The sequence below is a fragment of the Zea mays genome, chromosome 7 (assembly GCF_902167145.1).
Source record: "Zea mays cultivar B73 chromosome 7, Zm-B73-REFERENCE-NAM-5.0, whole genome shotgun sequence".
Taxonomy (NCBI): Eukaryota; Viridiplantae; Streptophyta; class Magnoliopsida; order Poales; family Poaceae; genus Zea; species Zea mays.
Window position 1 is genome coordinate 165,444,593 of NC_050102.1, and position 23,718 is coordinate 165,468,310.

A 23,718-nucleotide genomic window follows, 5' to 3' on the forward strand; every position below is an offset into this window, starting at 1 on the left:
GTCTAACTATCTATTAGCTACACCCTCAACTACCTATTTATCCAGCTAAAAGTAGCTAATAGTTAGCCAACTATTTGTTTGTCAACTAATTCCATTAGCAACATTTTAACCAGCTAATTATTAGCTCTAGCACATTCAAACGGGGCCTTAGTTTGCAATACAAAATTTCAAAAACGTCACCTTCACTTATCTTTATTGTGGCCCACAATGGAAAGTACCTTATGGCCCCACGCAACCAAGAGACTAGGTAGACATGCATGCCTGTCTCTGCTCGCTACCGTGTCTGCTGGATGATCAAAACTTTGCCAGAAAACATCAGAAGAGTTGTGTTGATCTCTCAGGATAAGATTTACACTATCAAGGAAAACTGCAATTGTAGATCTGCTGAACTGTGGACTAGATTTCCATCCATGGATACTGTAAGTTCTGGAAATGAAGCATTTGAGACAGCTATCCCGATTGGACACCCAGATAATAGTTCTCTTTGAAATAATTCTGAACCAGATACCAGCATAAAAGTTTCCAGAGAGAATATCTAAGCTCAAAGCTTTTCCTTCCCTTTCTTTTTTGTCGTGTGCCCTTAGATCATTGAGCTAACAGATCTTGACAAGGCGCCGTATTGAGCTGGTAAAGCAATGCTCTGAAAAGGAGAGGCTGAATATTTCCACTGTAGTAAGTTGCATTATTTTCTTATGCGTCCGGCAATAAGCTAGAAGATCAGGAGTATAGTACCAACTGATTTAGTATAAACAAGGAGCATGTTAATGTTATAGATACATGGGACTATACTACTGCCATTTCATCCGTGGTGATGGTCTTTCACTTATTATGCTACTATACTACGAGTCTACGACTTTATTGGATGGAGTTACATGGGATTCTTAATGCGTTAAACTTCCAAGTACTGTATCACCTCTCTGGGTACTCCATCTAATTAGTCTAGTGGAAAATCTAAAAATCTGAAGCGTGCATAACAATAGCTATGGTCCATGGATAAGATAGTTAATCTCTAACTAGTTCCTTGTTTATTTAGTTGAGTATAAATTGCTTTGTACTGTGCTCTCGTTTTGAATGCAATCAATGCATTTTTTCCATATATCCTAATTTTTTTAGTCCTGTTCCCCATGGTATTGATAGTTAGAGATAGTGAGAAACTGTTGTCTGTCAAACTGAAGGAAGTTTTCTTTGAAAATGTTCTTTAGTCTAAGAGATCTTGGAAGCAGTGGTTTCCCTCATTGTACCATGCCTGCAACATTCTAGCTTTGCATCTAAAGTCCATAATAACCTGACCGAATCTTCATCCCTGTCTGAATGATCCCATGACTCTACATATATCTAGAAAGTACTTGATTTATGAGCAATACTTGTGTTTTTGACTAATTGCTCCTAAAATAAGTTTAGCTGTGCACATCCTTCTTTAGTGAATGATGCTGAGATTGCTTTTCAAAAATAAAAATACAATACAAAAAATAAGCAAGTAACCCCCAAAAAATTATGTGCACATCATTTGTGTTATTATTTCTTTGCACATGAGAAAACTTAAGCATCTCAATCAATCAACTTCGATGATATCATCTTGATTTTTTACATTTAGTAAGAGAAAATGGGGAATCTTGCATGTGTAATGTAAATGCAACAGTAGTACCTTCCTTGTTTTGGTTATGACATTCTGCACTAAATTTACAGTACTGAAGCATAGTGATACAAAAACTGAGTATATTAGGTTCTAATCATGTACAGATTTACTCATGCTCTTCAAGTATTGCCCTAATAAATTGCAGGTTATCTGATCTATGGACTTTGGAGATGTGAACTGCCTGAAGTAGTACTGCGTGTCTGGGAAGTTGTGCTGTTCTGTGTCTGGGAAGTCTGGTTTGAAGATATATCTGAAAAGAAGTTTATAACATCAGGGCTTTCACCAAGAACTCTCAATGACCTTGGAACAGGAGGCATGTTAACGTCAAGGAATCCCTCGAGGATTTGAACAATCTGACCAGTTGTAGGTCTAGCACTTTCGTCATCTTGGATGCACCAACAGGCAACCTTACAAGCTCTTGTGAGTTCGTCAGCATTTGCATCTCCATTCAGCTTGGGGTCCAACAAGGTCCGCACATCTCCTTCATGAAGCTTGCTGGCAGCAAAGGTTGGGAAAAAGGTGGATCCATGCTGTTCTCCGTGGTCAGAATTTCTCCTGCCTGATATGAGTTCGAAGAGCATCATGCCATAGCTAAAGACATCTGCCTTTGCTGTAATTGCCACACCACTGATCCATTCAGGCGCAAGGTAACCCCTTGTTCCTCTCATTGTTGTCAATACACGGCTGAAGTCTCTGCCTAAGAGCTTTGCTAGACCAAAATCAGCCACCTTAGGCACAAATGACTCATCCAAGAGTATGTTTTCTGGCTTGACATCACAGTGTATAATGCAATCCCTACATTTTTCATGCAGGTAATTTAAGCCCCTTGCTGTTCCAAGTGCTATTTGGTACCTGGTAGCCCAGCTGAGTGCTGTTGTCTCACCAAGGAATAGCTGCAGGTCCAGGGAGCCCTTTGGCATGAACTCATACACAAGCAGCCTCCGTGATCCTTCTGAGCAAAATCCAAGGAGGCGGACCAAATTAACATGCTGTACGGTGCCAATGGTGCTCACCTCAGCACGAAATTGCTTCTCCCCTTGGTGAACTCCATCGAGCCTCTTCACAGCAATGGCTGTTGAATCTGGGAGCTTCCCTTTGAACACCGAGCCAAAGGCACCTCCACCCAGCCTCTCCGAGAAGTTATTAGTGACATGCTGCAGATCACTGTATCTAAAGGCGATCAGTGTGCCCCCAGCAGTCTTGGGTATCCTGAGAGTCCTCTCTCGGCGGTATTTCTGAAATAGGAAGTATGCCACAATAGAAAGGACAATTAAAACTGCAGCAACTCCGCCAACAACTGCACCAATGATCACTGCCTTGCTCCTTTTGGAGCCTGGCAGTTCAGAAGCCGCAAGCCTGAGGAAGAGTGTGCCTCCTCCATTCCCGCTGTATTGATCCTGAAGGTTAATCAGATCCCCATGCCAAACAAAGCAGCCACTACTATTATAAGTATATGCATTACAGGAGCAATTGTTCAGACAAGCCACTTGACAGTCTTGAGAGCTCGCAGCCACAGCAGTCTGAGCATTATCAGGTAGCCTCACATTTGCCATGGTATAGAACTTATCAGGCTGAGCCTGTGAAGAGCTCGAATTGGTCTGGCACTGCAATGGTACTCTCCTTTTGCACCCGCTACTGTAATCCTGGAGGTCCCAATCACTCTGAACCTTCTGGCTGAACCCCCTGATGCAGTTGCAGAATGGCAGTGCATTGAGGTTGCAGCTACCATAGGCCCCACACAGTGCGTACACCTCACACTGTGTCCTTGGCTGGGACCAGAACAAGATCCATGACTGGGAGGCAGGCACCCATGTCAGCTGCTTGATCTGCCCATCCACATCGATGATGAACCTCGAGATGATGCTGTTGTCCTTCATTGAGTAGATGAAGTAGCTCTCGGTGGCATTGTTGATGAACTGGAAGTCATAGTTGTAACCAGAGGTCATCTCTGGCACAAGGCTAAAGATGTTATTATTCCAAGGACCACTGCTCCAGTATGTTATGGAATCATTCCACTGAATTAAGTATTGCGTCGTGCCTCTTGGATCCAACTCCAGTGAGAACAGCCCAGGAGAGGGGTTGGCGGTGTTAGTCCATGGAACAAGCCGCTGGCTCACACCAGTGGTCTTGTTCAGCCCAAGCTTGCCCCCAGGAAGCCAGGTATTGGTGGGATGATCGATGCTTCGCCAATAAACCATGGATGAATTGGTGGCATCTCTGAGGTCGAGGCTACCGCCGTCCTGGAGGACAGCGATGGTGGAATTGGAGCTAGTACTTATGTTCGTCGACCACAGCACCTGCCGATTCTTGGATTGATCAAGGAGGACGAGGTTGCCGTCGCTGCCGATGGTCAAGGCGGCGGTGGTCGGGTCAGCCACCGGCAGATCGGGGTTGGCCATCCACACCGTCGTCTGCAGTGGTATGTTGCTGTACCATATGGCGATGTAGTAGTTACCCTGGTTGGAGGAGGTGTTGGTACCTTGGGGTGGGGTGTAGAAGCCCAAGGTGAACTTGTTGCCCTTGGACACAATCTTCTGCGCGCCGGACAAGGGTGTGGACGAGTTGATGGTGTCGCCGGCTGCGCAGAGAAGGATCTGGCCGAGTAGGAGAGGTAGAAGGAAGAAGACAGGAGCCATGGATGGGAGCTCGGTGGAGCAGCCAGGGCTGGTGCTGGGAGGGAGGAGAGAGGGATTTGGACTTCTGGAGTAATTGGTTGCGGTGGTAGTTGGGTACAGAAGTCTTTATGGACAGCAAGGCTCCACTTCGTGGCCTAATGACAAAATGTGCCGTATTTGACCTGGTGCTATGCTATTTGACAGGTACACAACCAAATAACCAAATAACATAATTCCAGTCTTGCGCTGAAAATGATTACACAAGAATTCTGTGGCTTCTTCTTAGATGAATTGTAGGTAAGGAATGTGCTCTTCGATTTCTCTGTCCGCTGAAAATTCGCCGGTCATTTTAATTGATTTTTGCAGCCTTGTGTTCAGCTGGTTTGTTGTGCAGCTGAACACGGCACACATTATTTTTCTTGATTCATACCTGTGAGCAGAAACGCTAATATCTGTTACGTGATGCTGACCGTTGGCTGAAATTATTTTTTTTAGGAAAGACGAGAGCGAATGGTGGGAAGCCAACGGAAGTGTTGCTGATTTGTGGCGGCGGCGGCGGCGGCGGCTAAAGAGCCAGCGCGCAGGGGCTGGCTTGGAGTAGTTTAACGAGACGGTCGTTCGTGGCTAATCAGTCAGGACTTCGTCATTCATTGCTAATACTTTGCTAACGTTCAGGTTTCCACTACCGATTATTCGAACTTTGATCTGGTCACCTCCTGTTTTCTCTGGTGAGGTCTTCTAGAATGGCACGGTCGGACTAGACCAAAGAACACGGTGCGTACCAGTACCAGGCCTGTCTCTCTGCAATGCGAGTGCTGTCGTTTGTCACATGATAGCGGTGTCGTGAATTGTCATCGATTAAAGAGATGCTACTAGTATTTTGTGAGAGTGAGACGCTGACGAGTGTGTTACGTCCGTGGTCTGATCTCTTTTGTCCTTGAACCGACCGAGTAGATACTCCTATTTTGGTGGTAGGGATATGTATATATGTACAGAGATGATATTCTGGTCTCAATCCTCCTTAAAATTCGTCTGTCAAAAGCATGTTCACTGGGAGGTGTGAGGGGTCTCTCCGTGCATTCAATTCAAGAACCATTAATTTTGGGGAGACCCGGCATTGGTTAGCATTAACTGGAGGTAGATGTATGTACTTTACTCCCTGAAATCCAAAGGGGATGAGGACAGCTGGACAGGTCTGCCCTGAGCCCTGACCCTTTGCAATCAGGCATTCATGTCTACCTGTGAAGACTATAGGCTGAGGACGAGGACTCGAAAGAGTTGACCGAGTCTATGCGCATTCCACAGTGGAAGGAGCCTGAATTGATTAGGTACCTTCGTTTTTAAGGCTGTCTTCGGTGGATCGTGTAAAATAGGAGACACGGCACTGTAGATGATATTGTTTTAAACTGTTTATAGAGTAAAGTTTAAAATAAAGAATAAGATAGGAGATGAAACACGAGACAGACTAAGAGCGGAAGCCACCTATACGTGTATCGTCCTTTTGAAAAGGTTTCTCTCGAGTACCTCTAGATTTTGTTGAGTTCTCGAAAAGTCAGTATTGCCCATCCTCGCTGGAGCACCAACAAAAGGGTGCCACTCTCTTAGTCCACACAAGGACCAAAGCTCTATACGAGTTGGTTCTTCGCTACTATGGCATGGTGAATTCTTCTATATGTAACAAGTAATGTCGGCAACATACGACCACGATGCGGCGCAATCATCGACGCATGCATGAGGATGAATGGATGCCTGGATGAGTCAGTGTGTGCCTGTCACTGTTTGCAGCCTGCTCTAGTGCACGTGCCTCGTACGTACTTGTGTTCGGTTCGTCAGGGCAGCAGGTCATGCGTGCATGTGGCCGGGCAGGGACCTCGGCGCCATGGATCTCAGCACTGAGGTTGGCGCCACTAGTCCTGACGCCGAGGTACTCCAAAAATTTATGATGCGACTCTCAAAACTCCAAGGAGTTTGAGGCTCTAGATTTAGAGTAGTTGGTTGGCTCTGGCTAGCTCCTCCTTGGAGTTTTGCTTCGGAGTTACGCCAAACACCCCATAAATTAAAAGATGGCTACTAAAATAGAATACACCGGACACGCAAGATCCATAAGGCACCAAACGTGTTGTTGTGACACCGGATACCCCACTGGACAGGGCGCTCAAAGAGGTTGCACATTAACTCAAGGGGGCTACAATGCATCCGAGAGGGGCTACAACGCTCAAAGCATCAGATGTTCGAGCTTCAAATGGTCGGCAATGGCTAGTTCCAACGACTAACTATTGTGTACACATCGAACGTGTTCGATGACTATAACGGACATGTCCAGTAAGTATGCAGAATTTATGTGCCATTTCCAACATCTATTTTTAGACTAGAGATATATATATATCCACCCAATCGACTATTGGAGATGTGTGGGAGCTAAGGAACACGACAAAAGAGTTAATGCTCATCTCTAGTAGCTCTAGACACTCAAATGCTCAAACATCACTCCATGATTAGCATAGGTATTTTGTGAAGTATTTAGGTTAATTAGACCACTTCAGTAGCGCTTGCTCTATGTTTGTCCTAATGATTAGAAGTGAGGAATGGACACCTCTACCCTTGGTGCTTGCGTGCACCATTGTATTAGTTGTACCAGGAGGAGCTTGTAATCCTATGAGATCATATACCAATTATGATTATGTTATGGCCACCATCATGTACTAGAGGGAACAAGGCCCTAGGCGTTTCAGTCAAAAACTCGATAGTGGATACAGTACGAAGAATCTAGGAGAGGCAACAACTGGAGCATCACTTACGCATAGAGAAGGACCGAGGTTATCCACAAAGTTATCTTATCGAGAGTTAACCCTCGCGTGTGCATTCCCTTGTGTAGGGCTCCAATGAGTATTTGGCAAAATCTTGTGCACTTCTTGTTGTCTTGGTTAAAATACTGGTGTGTCAACGGCTATCACATTTAAGATTCCACATATATATTGTGTTATCTCGGTTGTATGCTTTACTTAACTTAATTATATGTTAGTGGATAGATTTGAAACCCAAGTTGTATAACACTATGGGAAAGCAAAAATAAAGTATTCTTTTTTATGCAGATGATTATTTGTATGCAAATGATTATTCTGTTACGCTGACACATAGTAGTCTCACCTATATGGGTCATCATTTTGCTTGCACCGCTGCCTATCTGGTTAATTACCCAAGTGTAAAATTTATTATTAGATAAGAGTCAAATAGAAAAATATGAATATACTCAATCCTAAACCTAACTAATCCCAAACTTACCAAATAAAAAACCCATATACCTCAATAGATGATCTAACAACTCTGTTACGCTGACACCTAGTAGTCTCACCTATACGGGTCATCGTCTTGCTTGCACCACCGCCTGTCTGCGAGTGCTCATCACTGGTGTACGGGTATACATGTCCAAATGGACCAGACCTACTGGACGGCTTGTGGCCCAACATGGTTTAGCTCGCCCCTGTTGTCCACTTGGTTGTGCAGGCCTAACCCAATCATCGCGTCGCGCCTAACCCAATCATCCCCCGACGGGTAAACGAGAATGGAGGAAGCATTCCCCATCCCCGTTCCTGTGGGGACCCGTTAAACTTGCATGTGATGATTTTTTTTTGTAATAGTTAATGATAAAAATAAATAATTAACTTGTCAAGAGATCATTCATTGTACAATTGTGTTCATTTTGATGTACACATAATAACTTCTTACATCTGACAATGTGTATAAATTATAATGTTTTGCATTAATAACAAAGGACATACGTTCTAATTATAATTTAAGAGAGGGTGGGGATTTATCCCTATGTGGAATGAGGGTGGAGAAGAAACATCCCTTGCAAGCAATTGTGGGGATCTCCATGCAATTTTTTTTGTATCGGTGACGGGTTGGGGAGTTATTCCCTAAGGGCTTGTTCGGTTTTACCCCAATCCATATGGATTGAGGGGGATTGAGGGGTTTTAATCTCTAGTAAGTCAAAATCCCCTCCAATCCGTATCAATCCCCTCCAATCCATATAGATTGCAAATAACCGAACAAGCCCTAATGGGGAATTCTCCATTGTCATCCCTAGCGGTGTGCTTTGAAGCTCATCTGTAAGATCATGATCATAGAAATAACGTGGACGTTGGATCGAGTTTGAAGCCTTTAAGACTGACCCCAACTGTGCAAGGCAAAATGGCGCGGCAAAGCACTAGTATGCAATATGTGCAATGTTTGGAGCACAAGAAAAAAGTGAGAGGCATCCAACATGCAACGCATATGGCGATGCATTAGGCAAAATCGTAGCATATTTATTGCGTTCACACGGCGCATTTATTGTGTTCACATAACATGTGTGTACTGCTGTCTGCTGATGAGCAATATGCATAGTGGAGACTGGAGATGATGTGCATTGTTAGCTCTCCTAGACCACAACATGCCGAATGCATAGCAACTCTGCATGCATTGTTGGAATTTATGCCTCGCGTGAACAGTGCCCGTGGGGGAGGCATCTCGCGTATGCCTTACATGATACATACCGCGTTGGAGTCGGCCTAAGAGGGGAAATATGTGGTGCAAGTGCGCAATTAAGCTATCTAGTGTATTCGATCAAAATCCAAAGATAACTGCCCTTCCATATAGAATTTAGTACATATTTTACATTTAACCCCTTATATATAAAAATTGTTTGGATGGATACCCTAGATGATTTAATGATCAAAACCCATAGATACTTGGTCTTTCATTTAGTACCTATTTTACATTTAATCCCTTCTATATAAAATTGTTTTGATGGATACCCTAGATGATTTAATTGTACGATTACATCAAATAGGTGATTACACGGGATGTGTCACCCTTTTAGAAATATTTAAGAGTCATTAATTTTAAAGTTGTATTTACGATATACAATTTTTAATGCATAACTCATAGGTTATCTCAGAGAGGGGTGTAAATATGATGAGATGTACAAAACTTTGTTTAGTTTGGTTCTTAACAGCGTAGATAGATAGATACTCTTATATGCTTCATAAATACTGGATCACCATTTTTTGCAGGGAGAAAAAAGTTACTGTGCCGCACCTCTCCTTTAGGTTGTCTGCAGCGCATGCGACGAGGTGCTCCCTCCCCTAACCTTGTATACGTTTAGCGGTGTAACGACATGGGCGCAGCGGCCACCCCTAAACCCTCCCTTACAAGCAAGAGTGGTAGCGGTGAGAATAGTGCTCCGCTTAGGCCTGGGCATAAAAACCGAAAACCGAAACCGAAAAAACCGAAACCGAATAAACCGGATTACTTTTCGGTTACCAATCTGCAGAAACCGAACTAATTTCGGTGTTCGGTTTTTATTTCGGTTTAAACCGAAAACCGAGAGCACCTGGGCCATCGCCCATCGGCCACTACCCACTACTTGAAGTTGGCCCATTATCAGGTCATCACAGGCGTCATGGCATCACGCAAACGCCAATACTAGCAAGTGGCAATAGTTTTTTTTCAATTGTTTTTTTTCACAGTAGTGCAGAGTTTGTCCAATCTTATTACTATCTTCAGTGTTCAGTCCCAGACCAAAAAACCTTTTTTATTATTCTTTTCACGCGTAGCTGCCCCATTTATTTACTGAGTTTGGTATTGCCTCTTTTTTTTTATTTTTCCCTAACTGCTCACGGCTCATTTGCAGGAAACCAAAAGCCGACACTATTTGAGCTGGAAATACAAGAGGCACATCCCACTGCTAGCACTTCTGCGTTGATCATGTTCATCTGGAACGAAATAATACTCGGTGACTTTACAGCGACTGCATGTGCCATCGGCCACAACTAGGTGGTCATCGTATTCGGTTTTTTCGGTTAAACCGAAAACCGAACCGAAATATTCGGTTAACTGAAGATTCGGTTTTCGATTTTCCACATAAGGTTTCGGTTACCGTTTTCCAGAAACCGAATTTATAAAAAACCGAAAAAACCGAACCGAAAAACATCGGTTAACCGATTGCCCAGGCCTAGCTCCGCTAGATGTGGAGGGCGGTGGCAGGCCCTCTAAACACTGTGCTAGTAATGTTCAATTAATTGTTAGTAGAATAAAAATTGATAATAGATGAAAAGTAGGTGTAGTAAATGATATTTTATGGTTGTAGTGAGATATATGAAAAGTATTTAGAAAGAACCGCTACGAGGGATAAAAAAGCAGGAGATGAAATATTAATGATGTGACCCAAAAAAATAATATAAAAGAAAAAATTTAGAAGAAACCGCTGCGGATAGTCTTACATCTCGTGTCATCGTTCCTCTCCTCCGCCACCCACCCTCCATCCATCCCTCCCAACTCCCATATACCGTCGATCCACCATCACCTTGCCACAGCCCACAACCACAATATGATGTGTGTCGCCCTCCCCGTCCACCTCACCACCACGAGCATTGGTGAAGCGGAGCCAATGACCGGGCACCCTGGGTGTTGCCCAAAATCACCTGCTGCTAACAAATACTAAGGCCCAATAATAAAATGATGTTGTGTCTTACCTAGGAATGGAATGTACAAACTACATTCTCAAACCTGTCCTTGCATGCATGGTGACAACGTGACATGCAGATTATATTCACCGATGAAGTAACGTGCATATGACCGTAAACTCGATAGTAACACATGTACCGATGTACGAACTAAGGAAAGATCAAAATATGTTAAATTGGTGCTGTTATTAAGAATGTAGGTAGAGTTTAATTTTATAAATCCATTTATAAGCGTAGAATTTCTCAACTAAATGAGTTTCCCAATTTTTTCAATTTTGGAAATCGCTATATATAAAAAAGAACATTAAAAAATCATGAAACCAAAATCCCGTTGTTGTATCTCTAATAAAATACTCCCGTTGTCCTAATATACTATTTGCTTCGGGTCTTTATTTTTGTGTCCATATTCAAATTGATGCAATGAACTTAAATACATATATTAAATATTTTGTGTGAATTTATTAACACCTTAAAATAAATATTTTTTTGGGACGGAGTGAGTAAGTCCTAGCATCTCTAGAACAATATTGTTTTAGTCAAAGTCAAATTAATTTAAATATAACTAATTTTTAGATAAAAATGGTATCAACAATTACGATTCCAAATAATTTTATAAAAATATATTTCACAATGAATCTAATAATATTTGTTTTATATCATACATATTACTACCTTCCTTATTTGTCGCTCATTAGTTTATTATCATATAAATAAAAAAGAATGTAGGGAGTAGTATTTTTAAGAAAAATGATTAAACTGGAGATGCTTCGACTTAGAACTGTAGTTAAGTAAAATTGTATTTCTTTTACGGAGCGCGGGAGGGAGAATTTAGCATATGCTGTCCAGCCAGTATGATACGTAAGTCGTCTTCTCAGGAGTAGTAGTAAAGCGACCGGCTGATAAAGCAGCGTACCCACAGGCTTATTTATGTTAATAGTTAGTTGTTCAACGGTTTCTATATATTATATACTTAGACACTGTTTAAATGGGATGATTTTTCAAACACAATTCAAACCCGTATATTAAATGAGTGTGAATGTCGAGATATGTGTGTGGGGAAACGAGATGAAGTTTCATATCTCGCTTTTTCACGCTCGCAAGATAATGACGTTATGAGGTGATGTATTAGACTATAGATGACCAAATGAGCTATGCTTAGTGGGCTGATATGAGACACAACTCATTTAATATATATCGTCTGATTGGATGCCTGTATCCAGATACGCAGGTTCGGGTGGCCCTGGCTGACTCGATACGGTAATTTTCTGCGTACGAGTGGATGCAACCAAATGACTATAAAATGGTTTGTTTTGCATCTGCTCATACAGCCTGCGTCTCCCTTGTGCAGGCAACCAAACAGAAGCTCAGATAGAGTCAACGCATACGGTGATCCAAGACGAGACGGTACATATAACCAAACATCCGGATAGTGCCACGGCCCGACCTGACAGAGGCGACTCATTTAATAGCACGGTTCGTCACGATTCAAAACAGACCCCATGCTAGATTGCTAGTCCAGATCGAAAATCGTATCGTCCATGAGTTGTTTTCTGGGCTAGTAGTGTCAGGTTGGCTTGACACGATTATTTTTTTGTTTTTAGATTATAAGTAATGTTTAAAAAATATATACTTTTTTTGGTTAGAGGAGGCGGACATTGTTCCCCGAACACAGACGACCAGGGTTTGGTTCTCGGTCTGGTGGTGCGTACTTGCTTTTTTTCCTGCGTGTGCACGCGGAGGGGGAGGAACGACGAAAACAAAAGGTTCGTGCTTTATAGTTGTAGTAAATTAATGGAGGAAATTAATGGAGGCATGGAGCGTCCACTGTCCTAATGGACATGATTTGGCTTAGCTTTATCCTTCAGGTGGTGGTTTCGGCACACTACGTTCCACTCATAAGCATATGGATATGCATTGATCCTACCTGCAACACGTATGCAGAAGAGGGTCTGATGAGCTCGCTAGTTCCTCTACACGTACCTAGGCCAAAGAAAGTGTAAAAGCCTACATACAGGGGCCTTCGTTCGTACTAGTAGCTACCCTGGCATGCCATGAATCTATGGGATTCAGAGAGACAGTGAGCACTGAGCATGGCTGGCTATCCAGCACTTTGTAAAGAAAAAGGCGCTTTAGATGAAGCTCGGGTAATGATGCCAAGAGGCAAGATGCCTATAGGCAGCTTCTAATTCTAACCATGCATGCATAGCTTCGGTACTAAGGCAAATGGATCAGGGGCTAATCTTGACAGTGACACGCCCACAGACTAAAAGCATTATTATTTTTTTACAAAAAAAAATACAAAGGCCCTGGGCTGGGCGTGCATTACTCCGATCTTCCAGGGAGTAAGCTATATATATTGAAAAGGACGCGTGATATTTTCTAGGTTTCTAAACTATAAGCTAGCTAAGCTTTAGCTATCCATCCGTCCTACTGTCTACAATATGCGATTGATTGTTATAATATATATATCACTATCAAAATGTCTACGGTTTTCATTTATAAATATACATTATAAAACATAAAAAAACATGTATGTTTTATTGGCTAAAAAAAAACTCAGCCGGTGAGAGAAAGACTGCCCTCTGGACGCGACCATGTTTAGATCTCTTCTTAATTTAATGTTTTGTTGACTAGATGGGTGTAAAAGTGAGTTTGGAGCCAACACCTAGAGTTCAAAATCCTGGTTTGTGCATAATTTTAGTTTTTTTAATCCCTAATTGAAATATAGCAGCATTCATAAATTAACAACATCTCTAAGAGTATTTAAAACACACTCTCTAAATAAATCATTACTTATTAGAGAGTCATTCAAATTTAAAAACACTTTCTATATTTTTTTCCATTGTCTAACAAGTTTTTTTTCTAAATTTTGTGCGTGCTTTATACATAGAGCTATTCTCGTTGTCTACGCGTTTATCTAGCGAGAAATTTAGGACAAAGATTAGGTATATATATTTATGTATATGTCCAACTAAAAAGCCCGGTCGTTGAAGCTAAGAATACGTTTTTTACGAAAATATTTATTCCTAATAATGAGTAAGAATACAAAAACAAATCTTCTAAAGTTGCTCTTCTTCTAGTTAATCATTTCTGTTGACACATCCGGCCGTGTTTCTCCGGACGCGTTAATTGATTAAGAAGAGAGAAGCAGAAAAGTATCAAGTATGGCTAATACTCGACGGACGAGCTAGTAGCAGGCCGGGAACGAAACAAGAAACTAAAGCAAAAAGGAACCTTATGGTTGGTCTTCTGTCGAATCGAATCGCTAGAGTGTGAGTTTGGTGCTAGGCTGCTAGCTAATAAGAGTCCCGTCTTCAGTGGTAGAGTTTCGTAACGCCTAACCTGCAGATGCATGCATGGTGCACGATCCGTGACTAGCTACTAATAACAATAATTGGGCGCCAAGAGCCCAAGACCATATAATAATAAGTCACCTTTCTACATGCAAAGCCCAGTGTAATTACGTACGTACAGGTTTCAAAGGCGTCGGAATCTTATAGAAAAAAACATAAATTAAAGCCATATATATGCTGCAGTGGAGTCGCTCGTCGGAACCGTCAAACACGAAACTGCTACACTACACTACGACCGCGCGTTCCAATCCTCTCTCTCTCTCCCTAAGACTTAGGGCGTGTTTGGTTGCTCCTGCTAAAGTTTAGCCCGGGTCATATCAAACGTTTGACTTTTAAATAGGAGTATGAAATATAAACCCAACCAACTGGACTAGATTCGTCTCATCTTTTAATCTTCGGCTGATAAATTAGTTTTATAATCCGACTACATTTAATACCCGGAACGGAGGTTCAAACATTCGATTGGACAGGGGCTAAATTTTAGCGGGGTGTAACCAAACACCCCCTTACTTCAACAGAACAGCCAAATGAACAGCCAAAGTCATTTTACCTGCCAACGTGGTACTGTATTTTGAGAAACTGGCCTCCAATAGAGCAGTCATTTGAGCCAGCCAAAATGACGGTAGGAGAACCAACCAATTTCGCTGGTACTATGGTGGGCAGCTATCACGCTACTCTGTTTCTGACAGTATGTCTCCACAATCAACCAGTTCAACTCTACAAATATTCATGACAAAAGTATAAGAGAAAATATCTTCTCTGTTGGATACTGGATGATATAGCTTAGGCAGCCAAAACAAAGAAGACAGCTAAATAGTTAAATGGCTGTCGTATTTGGCTGGCTCCAACTGGAGCCAGCCTAAGTATCCATGCTAAACACTGTAGAAAGAGTAGAAAACAAAATAAACTGTTGAGGTATTACTGTAACATAGTGTTGAAGGCTAAAATGAGCCTGGCGGACGGTCCGGCCCTGAGGCCGGACGGTCCGCGGTCCGGACTGTCCGCGGTGGTGGCGCGGACGGTCCGCGCGCGCAGAGTCAGTTAGGGTTCCTAGTTTCTCGCGGGATTTGTTACCTAAAACCACGGGATTAACTCGGGAAACAGTTGGAAACGGATCCAGACCTCCCCTTTATATAGATGAAGGGATACGGCCGATTAAACCCCCAACAATCGAACAAATCAAGTCTATTACTCGTTTTTACCTTATGCATTAGGAGTAGTTCTAGTCTAGTTCTAGTTTAGCCCTAGTTTAGTATTCCAATCCCCAAATTCTCCGCCTCTCCTCGACTCTACGTCGATTAGAGGAGTCTAGGTCGGCCTGCCCGAGCTTAGACAACACCTATGATCTCTCCTCCCCGACGGGGTCCCTCCCGGGAGCGAGATCCAGGCGCCGTCGGCGACCTTCGCCACCCCCTGCGCACGCGCGGACCGTCCGGCCCTAGGGCGCGGACCGTCCGGCCGTCAGGCAGGGAACCCTAGCCCCTGTACCAGGTCGCGGACTGTCCGGCCCCTGACCGTGGACCGTCCGCGCCTGTGCAGAGAGCACCACCGCGCCTCGCACCAGGCCGCGGACCGTCCGGGCCTGTGCCGCGGACCGTCTGCGCCTGACCAGAGAGCACCGCCGCCGGTTCTTTTGAGTGATTGGCGCCTCCGAAAAGGTGTCAACATACTTTTTGGCGACTCCGCTGGGGAATAGGTGTCTAGATCTGCTAAAAATCGGCCCATAAATGGCCGGTTCTAAGGATCACACCAAGATCTCCACTACCAACATCATCAAGCCGACCATGGAGGCGCTCCCGGCTGATGACCAAAGGCCCTTTGAAGACCTCGTAATGCGCGATGAGAAGGAGGTGATGCGGCAATGGAACGAACAACGCGATAAGGAAGAGGCGAACTGCTGCATAAACTCTCCGAACGGCGCAAGGAGGCGGCAGACAAGTACTTGTCACACTTCACGGTGGATCGCCACCAGAAGATCGTCCGTCAAGGGGAGATCGATATGGAATCTCTCCTACCTCCACTGCAGGGTCCCGCTGTAAGTACTCCAGATCTATCTCTTACGACTTTCATGGATCAACGAGGAGATCAGTTAAAGCAATATGTAGATGAATCTATTAAAATGCATTTACGTGCATACGAGAAATCAGCTGCTCCTAATTTTCCATCGCGAGAGTCTAATACAGTGCCACCCACGTCAAACACATCGGCTATAAACGGGTCACCTTTGACCCAACCATCATATGGTATGCCGATGCACGCTTTCGTGTCACCATCACAGCCGCAACCACTAGGCACGCGGCGGGTACTGGACGCGACCGGACCGTCCGAGCATCATCTCAGACAGTCCGGTTATACCGCGGACCGTCCGGCGTATTTCGCCGGACCGTTCGACCAGATGCCGGCCCGCACACAAAACACTCAGGTCGCACCGTACATGGCCGGACCATCAGGGTACAACCCTGAACACTTCGGCCCCATCACAGACCGTCCGGTGCATCATGCCGGACCGTCCGGATATGTTGCGGACCGTCCGCCATCTTACTGCGGACCGTCCGGATATAGCATGAACCGGCCGACGTATTACGCTGGACCATCTGACTCTACACGAGTCCATGCGCAGACTGCCCAAGTCACGCCATATATGGCCGATCCATCCGGGTACAGCCCTGGACCATTCGGCCCGATCGCGGACCGTCCAGTTCTTTACGACAGGCGGTCTGGGTACGAGACTACCCACGTAGCACCATATACGGCTGGACAATCCGGATATACCTTCAGACCATTTGGCCAGGTCGCGGACCATTCGGCCTCTTACGCTGGACCGTCCGGATATGCATACGCAGAGCCAAGAGCTGCGCAATACGTACAGTTCCCACATTCATCGCAGCAACATTATGGTGCCCCACCAGCAACACATTATAATCATGCCATACCACCTCATGGACATAGGGCTGAATACTATTCGGCCACAAGAGAGCCTGAGGGGTATAGGGCAGGAGCTGGTGACATTAATAGGACACCTAACACACACCTCAAACATACCTGGGAAGAAAGCCGACAGAGTAATGTCAGGCAACCTGAAATCTCCACCCACAAACTCAATGGATGGTCGCCAGACATGGCAGAGAGGGTCAGAGACGAGGTAGCCGGGATGTTCAGGGACAAACTCGGTGTTAGTGTGTCAGGTACAGGGCAATCGTATCGGAAGCCTTATAGCCACCGATTCGACACCGTGCCATACCCACAGGGAACTAGAATACCAGACTTCTCTAAGTTTTCTGGTGAAAGTGGGAAAAGCACACACGAACATATAAGCCAATTCATAGCACACTTGGGAGAATTGGCTGATGGGGAAGCCTACCGCGTTCGTTTATTCTCGTTGTCCCTTACTGATACTGCATTTGCATGGTACACAGCTTTGCCACCAAACTCTATTAACTCTTGGGAAGAATTAGAGCAGAAATTTCATGAACACTTCTTCTCAGGAGAACATGAGTTAGAATTGGCTGACTTAGCTTCAGTCCGACAGGGGCCTGAAGAATCGGTTAATGACTATATCCGGAGATTCCGGGACACTAGAAACCGATGCTTTCAGATTCATGTCGCAGAAAAACAACTGACAGGGCTAGCTTTCAATGGGTTGCGACCCTACTTAAAAGAAAAATTAGATGGCACCCAATTCTTTTCACTAGTGCACTTACACCAGCGGGCTATGACCTGTGAAAGCCGAAGTAAGGAAACATCAAAATCGGCTAGCCATAAGATGCATCTAGTGGGATACGATAATTCGGACGATGAATCCACGGATGTATACACCGCCGAACTGGTTTGGCCAGGACAGGCTAAACCTTCAGCGTGTTCTGCTTTACAGTCGATTCGAAAGAATCGACAAGAGGAAGTTAAGTTTACTTTTAATGTTGCCAAATGTGATAAAATATTTGACGAGTTACTGAAAAACGGCAACATTAAATTAACTCATGCTATTCCTCCTCCTGATGAATTAAAGAGGCGTGCTTATTGTAAGTGGCATAATTCCTTTTCTCATGCCACCAATGATTGTAATGTTTTTCGTCGACAGATACAATCGGCCATAAATGAGGGTCGATTGGCTTTTCAGGAGATGCAAGTAGACACACAACCCTTTCCTGTTAATACAATAGAACTCACATGCAAAAAGGTCTTAGTTCGGTCTGAAATGGCCGATAAAGACAAAGGCAAGGGCATCGTCATCAGCAATCCTCGCATATCACAAAAGGAGATTGCTCGAAAAGCTTCGGACAAGAAGGCTAAAAGGTCCGAAGACGCCGGGGGGCAGGCACAGTTAATAAACCAAACACATCAGCCTAGCCCCCAGCATCGTAGATGGTCCGGCACCTACGTGCGGACAATCCGGTGCTCAGACAAACGGTCCGGCTAACTCAGCCGGACAGTCCACCTATGACCAAAGGCGTCAACCTCTACACAAAGCAAGGAAAAAGACGCAAGGTCAAAGCACATATAATCGGCTGATCAAAGCCGATCCTACTTTTGATCAGTTGCTCTGCAAAAATACTAGCAAAAAGACTGTTCCACGTGATCAGTCAACAAAGAAACCCCGGTCACCTGCTAAAACAGAACGGTCAAACAAAACGACCCGAAAGGCGACACAACAAGCATCGCCTATTCATTCTATGAGACCAGGGTACTTTCCACCTATTTACTCATCGTCGGTATATTATCCTGTTCAAACATGGAATGACACGATGATGAATCCATGGTACATGTATAGTCCCTTCGTCTATCCAGACTGGGGGGCACCTCCATTCTATTCATTTTGATCCGTTGATCAAATGGACATGGCCGAGAAAGATACAATCCAAAACGGCCTTTATATATTGGTGCTTTATTGAATGATCTCTATTCTGAAAAGCCGATGACTTACATCAGGTTTAGTTCATATGCTTTTGGTTCGTCAAACTGCACCAAAAGGCAGGGGGCATATGTTGAAGGCTACAATGAGCCTGGCGGACGGTCCGGCCCTGAGGCCGGACGGTCCGCGGTCCGGACTGTCCGCGGTGGTGGCGCGGACGGTCCGCGCGCGCGCAGAGTCAGTTAGGGTTCCTAGTTTCTCGCGGGATTTGTTACCTAAAACCACGGGATTAACTCGGGAAACAGTTGGAAACGGATCCAGACCTCCCCCTTTATATAGATGAAGGGCTACGGCCGATTAAACCCCCAACAATCGAACAAATCAAGTCTATTACTCGTTTTTACCTTATGCATTAGGAGTAGTTCTAGTCTAGTTCTAGTTTAGCCCTAGTTTAGTATTCCAATCCCCAAATTCTCCGCCTCTCCTCGACTCTACGTCGATTAGAGGAGTCTAGGTCGGCCTGCCCGAGCTTAGACAACACCTATGATCTCTCCTCCCCGACGGGGTCCCTCCCGGGAGCGAGATCCAGGCGTCGTCGGCGACCTTCGCCACCCCCTGCGCACGCGCGGACCGTCCGGCCCTAGGGCGCGGACCGTCCGGCCGTCAGGCAGGGAACCCTAGCCCCTGTACCAGGTCGCGGACCGTCCGGCCCCTGACCGTGGACCGTCCGCGCCTGTGCAGAGAGCACCACCGCGCCTCGCACCAGGCCGCGGACCGTCCGGCCCTGTGCCGCGGACCGTCTGCGCCTGACCAGAGAGCACCGCCGCCGGTTCTTTTGAGTGATTGGCGCCTCCGAAAAGGTGTCAACACATAGGCTGTGTTCTCGTTGTACGTAGCTACTTTTCAGACAGCTACTGCTGTTGTTTAGTAGAGTAGTTTGTGAGAGTAGGCTAGCTAGCTAGCTAGAGCAGTCTCATATTATATTGTTATTTACTGCGGTGCACGCTTGCCGTCGAATACTCTACGTCGTTGCGGCAGCTGCTTGCTTTGTTAGGATTGAAGAAGTAACCGAAGTCAGGAAAAGCCTTTGAACACATGCTTTATATGCTGCCTTTTGAATTATTAGGGAGTTGAGAGTGAGCCTGTCACTGTCCACAGACCTGGATTCGACCACGTGATATACATTGGTGATACTAAGCAAAGTAATAACATGTCGCGAGCTGAAACGAAACCGATGAGTAGCCAAGCGATCGTGTGGGACGTGCAGTTTGCAGGCCGGCCGGGTTAATTTTATTGCTTTCCGTCATATTAATTATCGGTCGAGGACACAAACTACCTACTACGTTCTTTTTTATTTGTTTTGTTTTACTTTTAAAATAAACTAGCCTGCGAGAATATTTGAGAACCGAGATAATACTTCAGTATTAGAGCGTGTTTTAGTCCCTAGATTACTAAATATAAAAACTGAATCTTTATTTTAATTTCCATATTTATGAATTTAACGACTACAATGGAATAAAATTGAGTGACTAAAGTTAGGTGCCGTTTGGTTCACATATTTGTAACGTAATGGGTAACTGATAACATTAAATCATGTTTGTTTTAGTCCGTAATCAGATACCACACTAAAATTTGATACCAGCCTATTCAAATTTGTTACCGCCAGTAATCAAACGTAAACCATTACCATTACCATTTGCGTTACATTTTTTGAACCAAACAGCACCTTAGTTCTTATAAACCAAATACTCTCTTAATCAAATCTATGTAAACGTAGATAAAAACACACTTATAGCGCCAGTTCTTTTTCCCTTCGTGCACTGTAGCAAAGACCGTCCAATATTTTTACTCCTCTTAGACTATTCTCAGTGATAATTTTAGCACACAATTTTCAGTATGTTGCCACGTAAATAACAGTAAAATGAAATGAAGAATGAAATATGCTCTCTCAATAAAAAGTTTCATGTGACAATTTTATAGACTACCATGTGTCTTAAATGTTACATATAAACAACCACTAGGAAAAGATGAAACAAATGGTGATAAAATAAATTACTCTCAATGGTGGTCTCACACGCTTTTCGGTACCTTGAAAACGAGTTTGATATAGTTTTATGGTGATGAAACTAATTTTCATCTATTTCATAATAAATGTAAGTGTCGTGTCATAAAATGATATGTGGCTTACTATCTCTCATGAAACTTTCATTAATAATAACCTTGCTCCCTTCGGTTCCGAATTAGAAGTTGTTTTGGACATTTGAGCCAAACTTATAAAACTTGGATTCTTTGTTATTTAGCTTTGAAATCTAATAGTCATATATGCTCATTCACCTTGAAAACTACTTTTATAAAAGTATAAATGTATTAAGAGTTCATATATGCTTAACAAATATTGATCAAAATTATATTTTAGAGATTGTGTCGTTATCCTAATAAACAACTTATAATTTGGAACAGAAGGGGAGTATGTGCAAACAAAAAGTTTTACAAATGGTTACCGTTTGGCAATGCATCGTTAGTGCATGTACAGTGGTGTTTAATGTAGATGCTCTTGAAGTGTTTAAAGGGAGGATTTGCAAAAAAAAAACATGGAACCGTCTCTCCGCGAAGAGACGTCTCTAGCTCATAACCCAAGTAGCAACAGACGCCTCACTTCATATTGTACGAATTCGTCATCTGTTCTATCGATCCAATACTGTACAAACACATTTACTTCTGTATTTATTAATAGATTACACTTATAGACACTTCATTGTATAATAGAGTCTCTTAGTTGTCTCTTGTGCTTGAAGAACCGTTTTAGTGTATCTCCACTATACATGCCCTTACTGCAGTTGGCAAGTAGTCTCTTTCCAAACAATTGTACAGAGTTTGACATTTTAAAATTAGATAAGTACTCCCTTCGTCCATAAATGTTTGTCATTCTCGCTTTTTGAGGAGCCAACTATTTTAAACTTTAACCACATTTATATAAGAAAATATTAATATTTATAGTACATAATTAGTATCGTTAGATAGATCTTTGAATCTATTTTTTAGTAAAATTATTCCAAGATACAAATATTGCTAATATATTCTTTAAATCTAGTTTAACTTGAGAAAGTTTGGCTGACACAAGTACCACAGTGACAAACATTTGTGGACAGTTGGAGTATATATATAAAGTACTAGTTTATGATACATGTTACTAATATTGGTATATATAATAAATATATTAAACAATATAAACGTTGACAATATTTTTGTAAACATAGTCAAATTTGACAGAATTAACTCCTCGGAAATCGATACCAGCAGCTTTTTTTGTGCTTATGTACAAAACCTGAGTCAAAGTCAGTCAGTACGTACCGTGTAGGCCCCCTCGGCTTCCCTTCATTCCTATTCCCGCAACAAACACAACCAGTGTGCCGTGTCCAGTCCACACCCCAAAACACGCGCTGACGCGCGCCTATATATCCGGCCGCTCGCCGCTTTCGCACCGATCTGAACCAGACGCAGCCGGCCGGACACTCGACACGCCGCGGTCCTGCTATATATCAGTTGATCCAGACATCCACACCCGCTGCACACAAACGTAACCCCCGCAGCGAGTTACTCCAATTCGCGCCGACTGATCGAGACCTGCCGATCCGTTCGTCTCCTCTCCCGTGACCGCGCGCGGCTATGAAGTTGTTCATGTGCTTCGGCGGTGCGGCGGCGGCGGTCGTGATCGGCGACGACGAAGCGGCCGCGCCCAGACACCGGGGCCTGCGCCGTGGCCGCCGGAGCCTGTCGTTCCGGGGGAAGCTGAAGTTCTTGCCCGGTACTCACAACAAGGGCGGATGCAGCGAGAAGAAACCGTCGGCGGCGCCACCGCTGGGCCAGCCAACGAAGCGGGGGGCGGACGCAGACAACGACGACGGCGTCTACGGCGTGTCCAGGGCGTCGTCGGTGGCGTCCTCGGCGCTGCTGAGCTCCGCGTCGTCGTGGCCGCTGGACTCATCGGACACTTCGTCGTCGTCGTCGTCGTTGTCGCGCTCCTCGTCCGCCTCGTCCTCGCCGTCGGTCTCGGGGATGCTTTCTCCGCCGTCGGTAAAGCTGCGGCCGAATAACAAGAGGCCCGCGTCGTCCCCGTCCCCGGCGGCGGGCGCCGCGGCCGTGGTGCTGTGCCTCCTCATGGTGGTGCTTTTCGGCCGGGTCGGGGCCACGCTGCTCATGTCCACGGCGCTCTACCTCTTCCCGCGACGGTGGCCCGCGACGACGCGTAAGGAGAGTACGGCCGCCGTCGACCCGCTGGACGGCTGGAGCGCGACGCCGGAGAAGAGGAAGGTGGTTATGGAGCGGTGTGACGCGGTCCCTGGCCTGGAGTGGAACCGCAACAAGTGAAGCCATGATCCCGCCGTTTCGTTTTTGCCCCCTGCTATTTTTTTTTAGGAATCAGTGATCCTTTTTTGTTTAGATGGAAAGGATTAGTTTTTGCAGTACTCGGCAGTTTTGTTTTGTCCAAGGGTTTTTTGCAATTGTATTCAATGCCCAATGTGACCAAACTTATTATACGACACAAAAATGCTAAGATGGTATCATCTAGTATGATACTTTGTTCACAATGTGTCTGCGAAACAACCGAGTGATTTACCTTGGATACTTGGATCCAAAATGAAGGGGCCCACACCTTAATCTTAGCGGAATTACGGGGATTAGGCAAAAAAAACGAGTGTTAGATTGCTCCAAAATAACCAAGTGTCATTTACCATCTCTCTTTGTTTATGCAATAATA

General features: G+C 44.4%; 2 protein-coding genes across 2 annotated transcripts; one reads left to right on the forward strand and one right to left on the reverse strand.

Annotated features, from left to right (window-relative positions):
• Positions 1-1,514: 1,514 nt before the first annotated feature.
• LOC542664 (S-domain class receptor-like kinase 3) lies at positions 1,515-4,345 on the reverse strand. The gene has a single exon (NM_001112185.2). It carries the CDS (start codon positions 4,270-4,272, stop codon positions 1,792-1,794), a length of 2,481 nt encoding a protein of 826 aa, NP_001105655.2. The 5' UTR covers positions 4,273-4,345; the 3' UTR covers positions 1,515-1,791.
• Positions 4,346-22,461: 18,116 nt separating this feature from the next.
• On the forward strand, positions 22,462-23,502 carry LOC100278645 (uncharacterized). Its single transcript, NM_001151851.2, has one exon. It carries the CDS (start codon positions 22,626-22,628, stop codon positions 23,325-23,327), a length of 702 nt encoding a protein of 233 aa, NP_001145323.2. The 5' UTR covers positions 22,462-22,625; the 3' UTR covers positions 23,328-23,502.
• Positions 23,503-23,718: the final 216 nt, after the last annotated feature.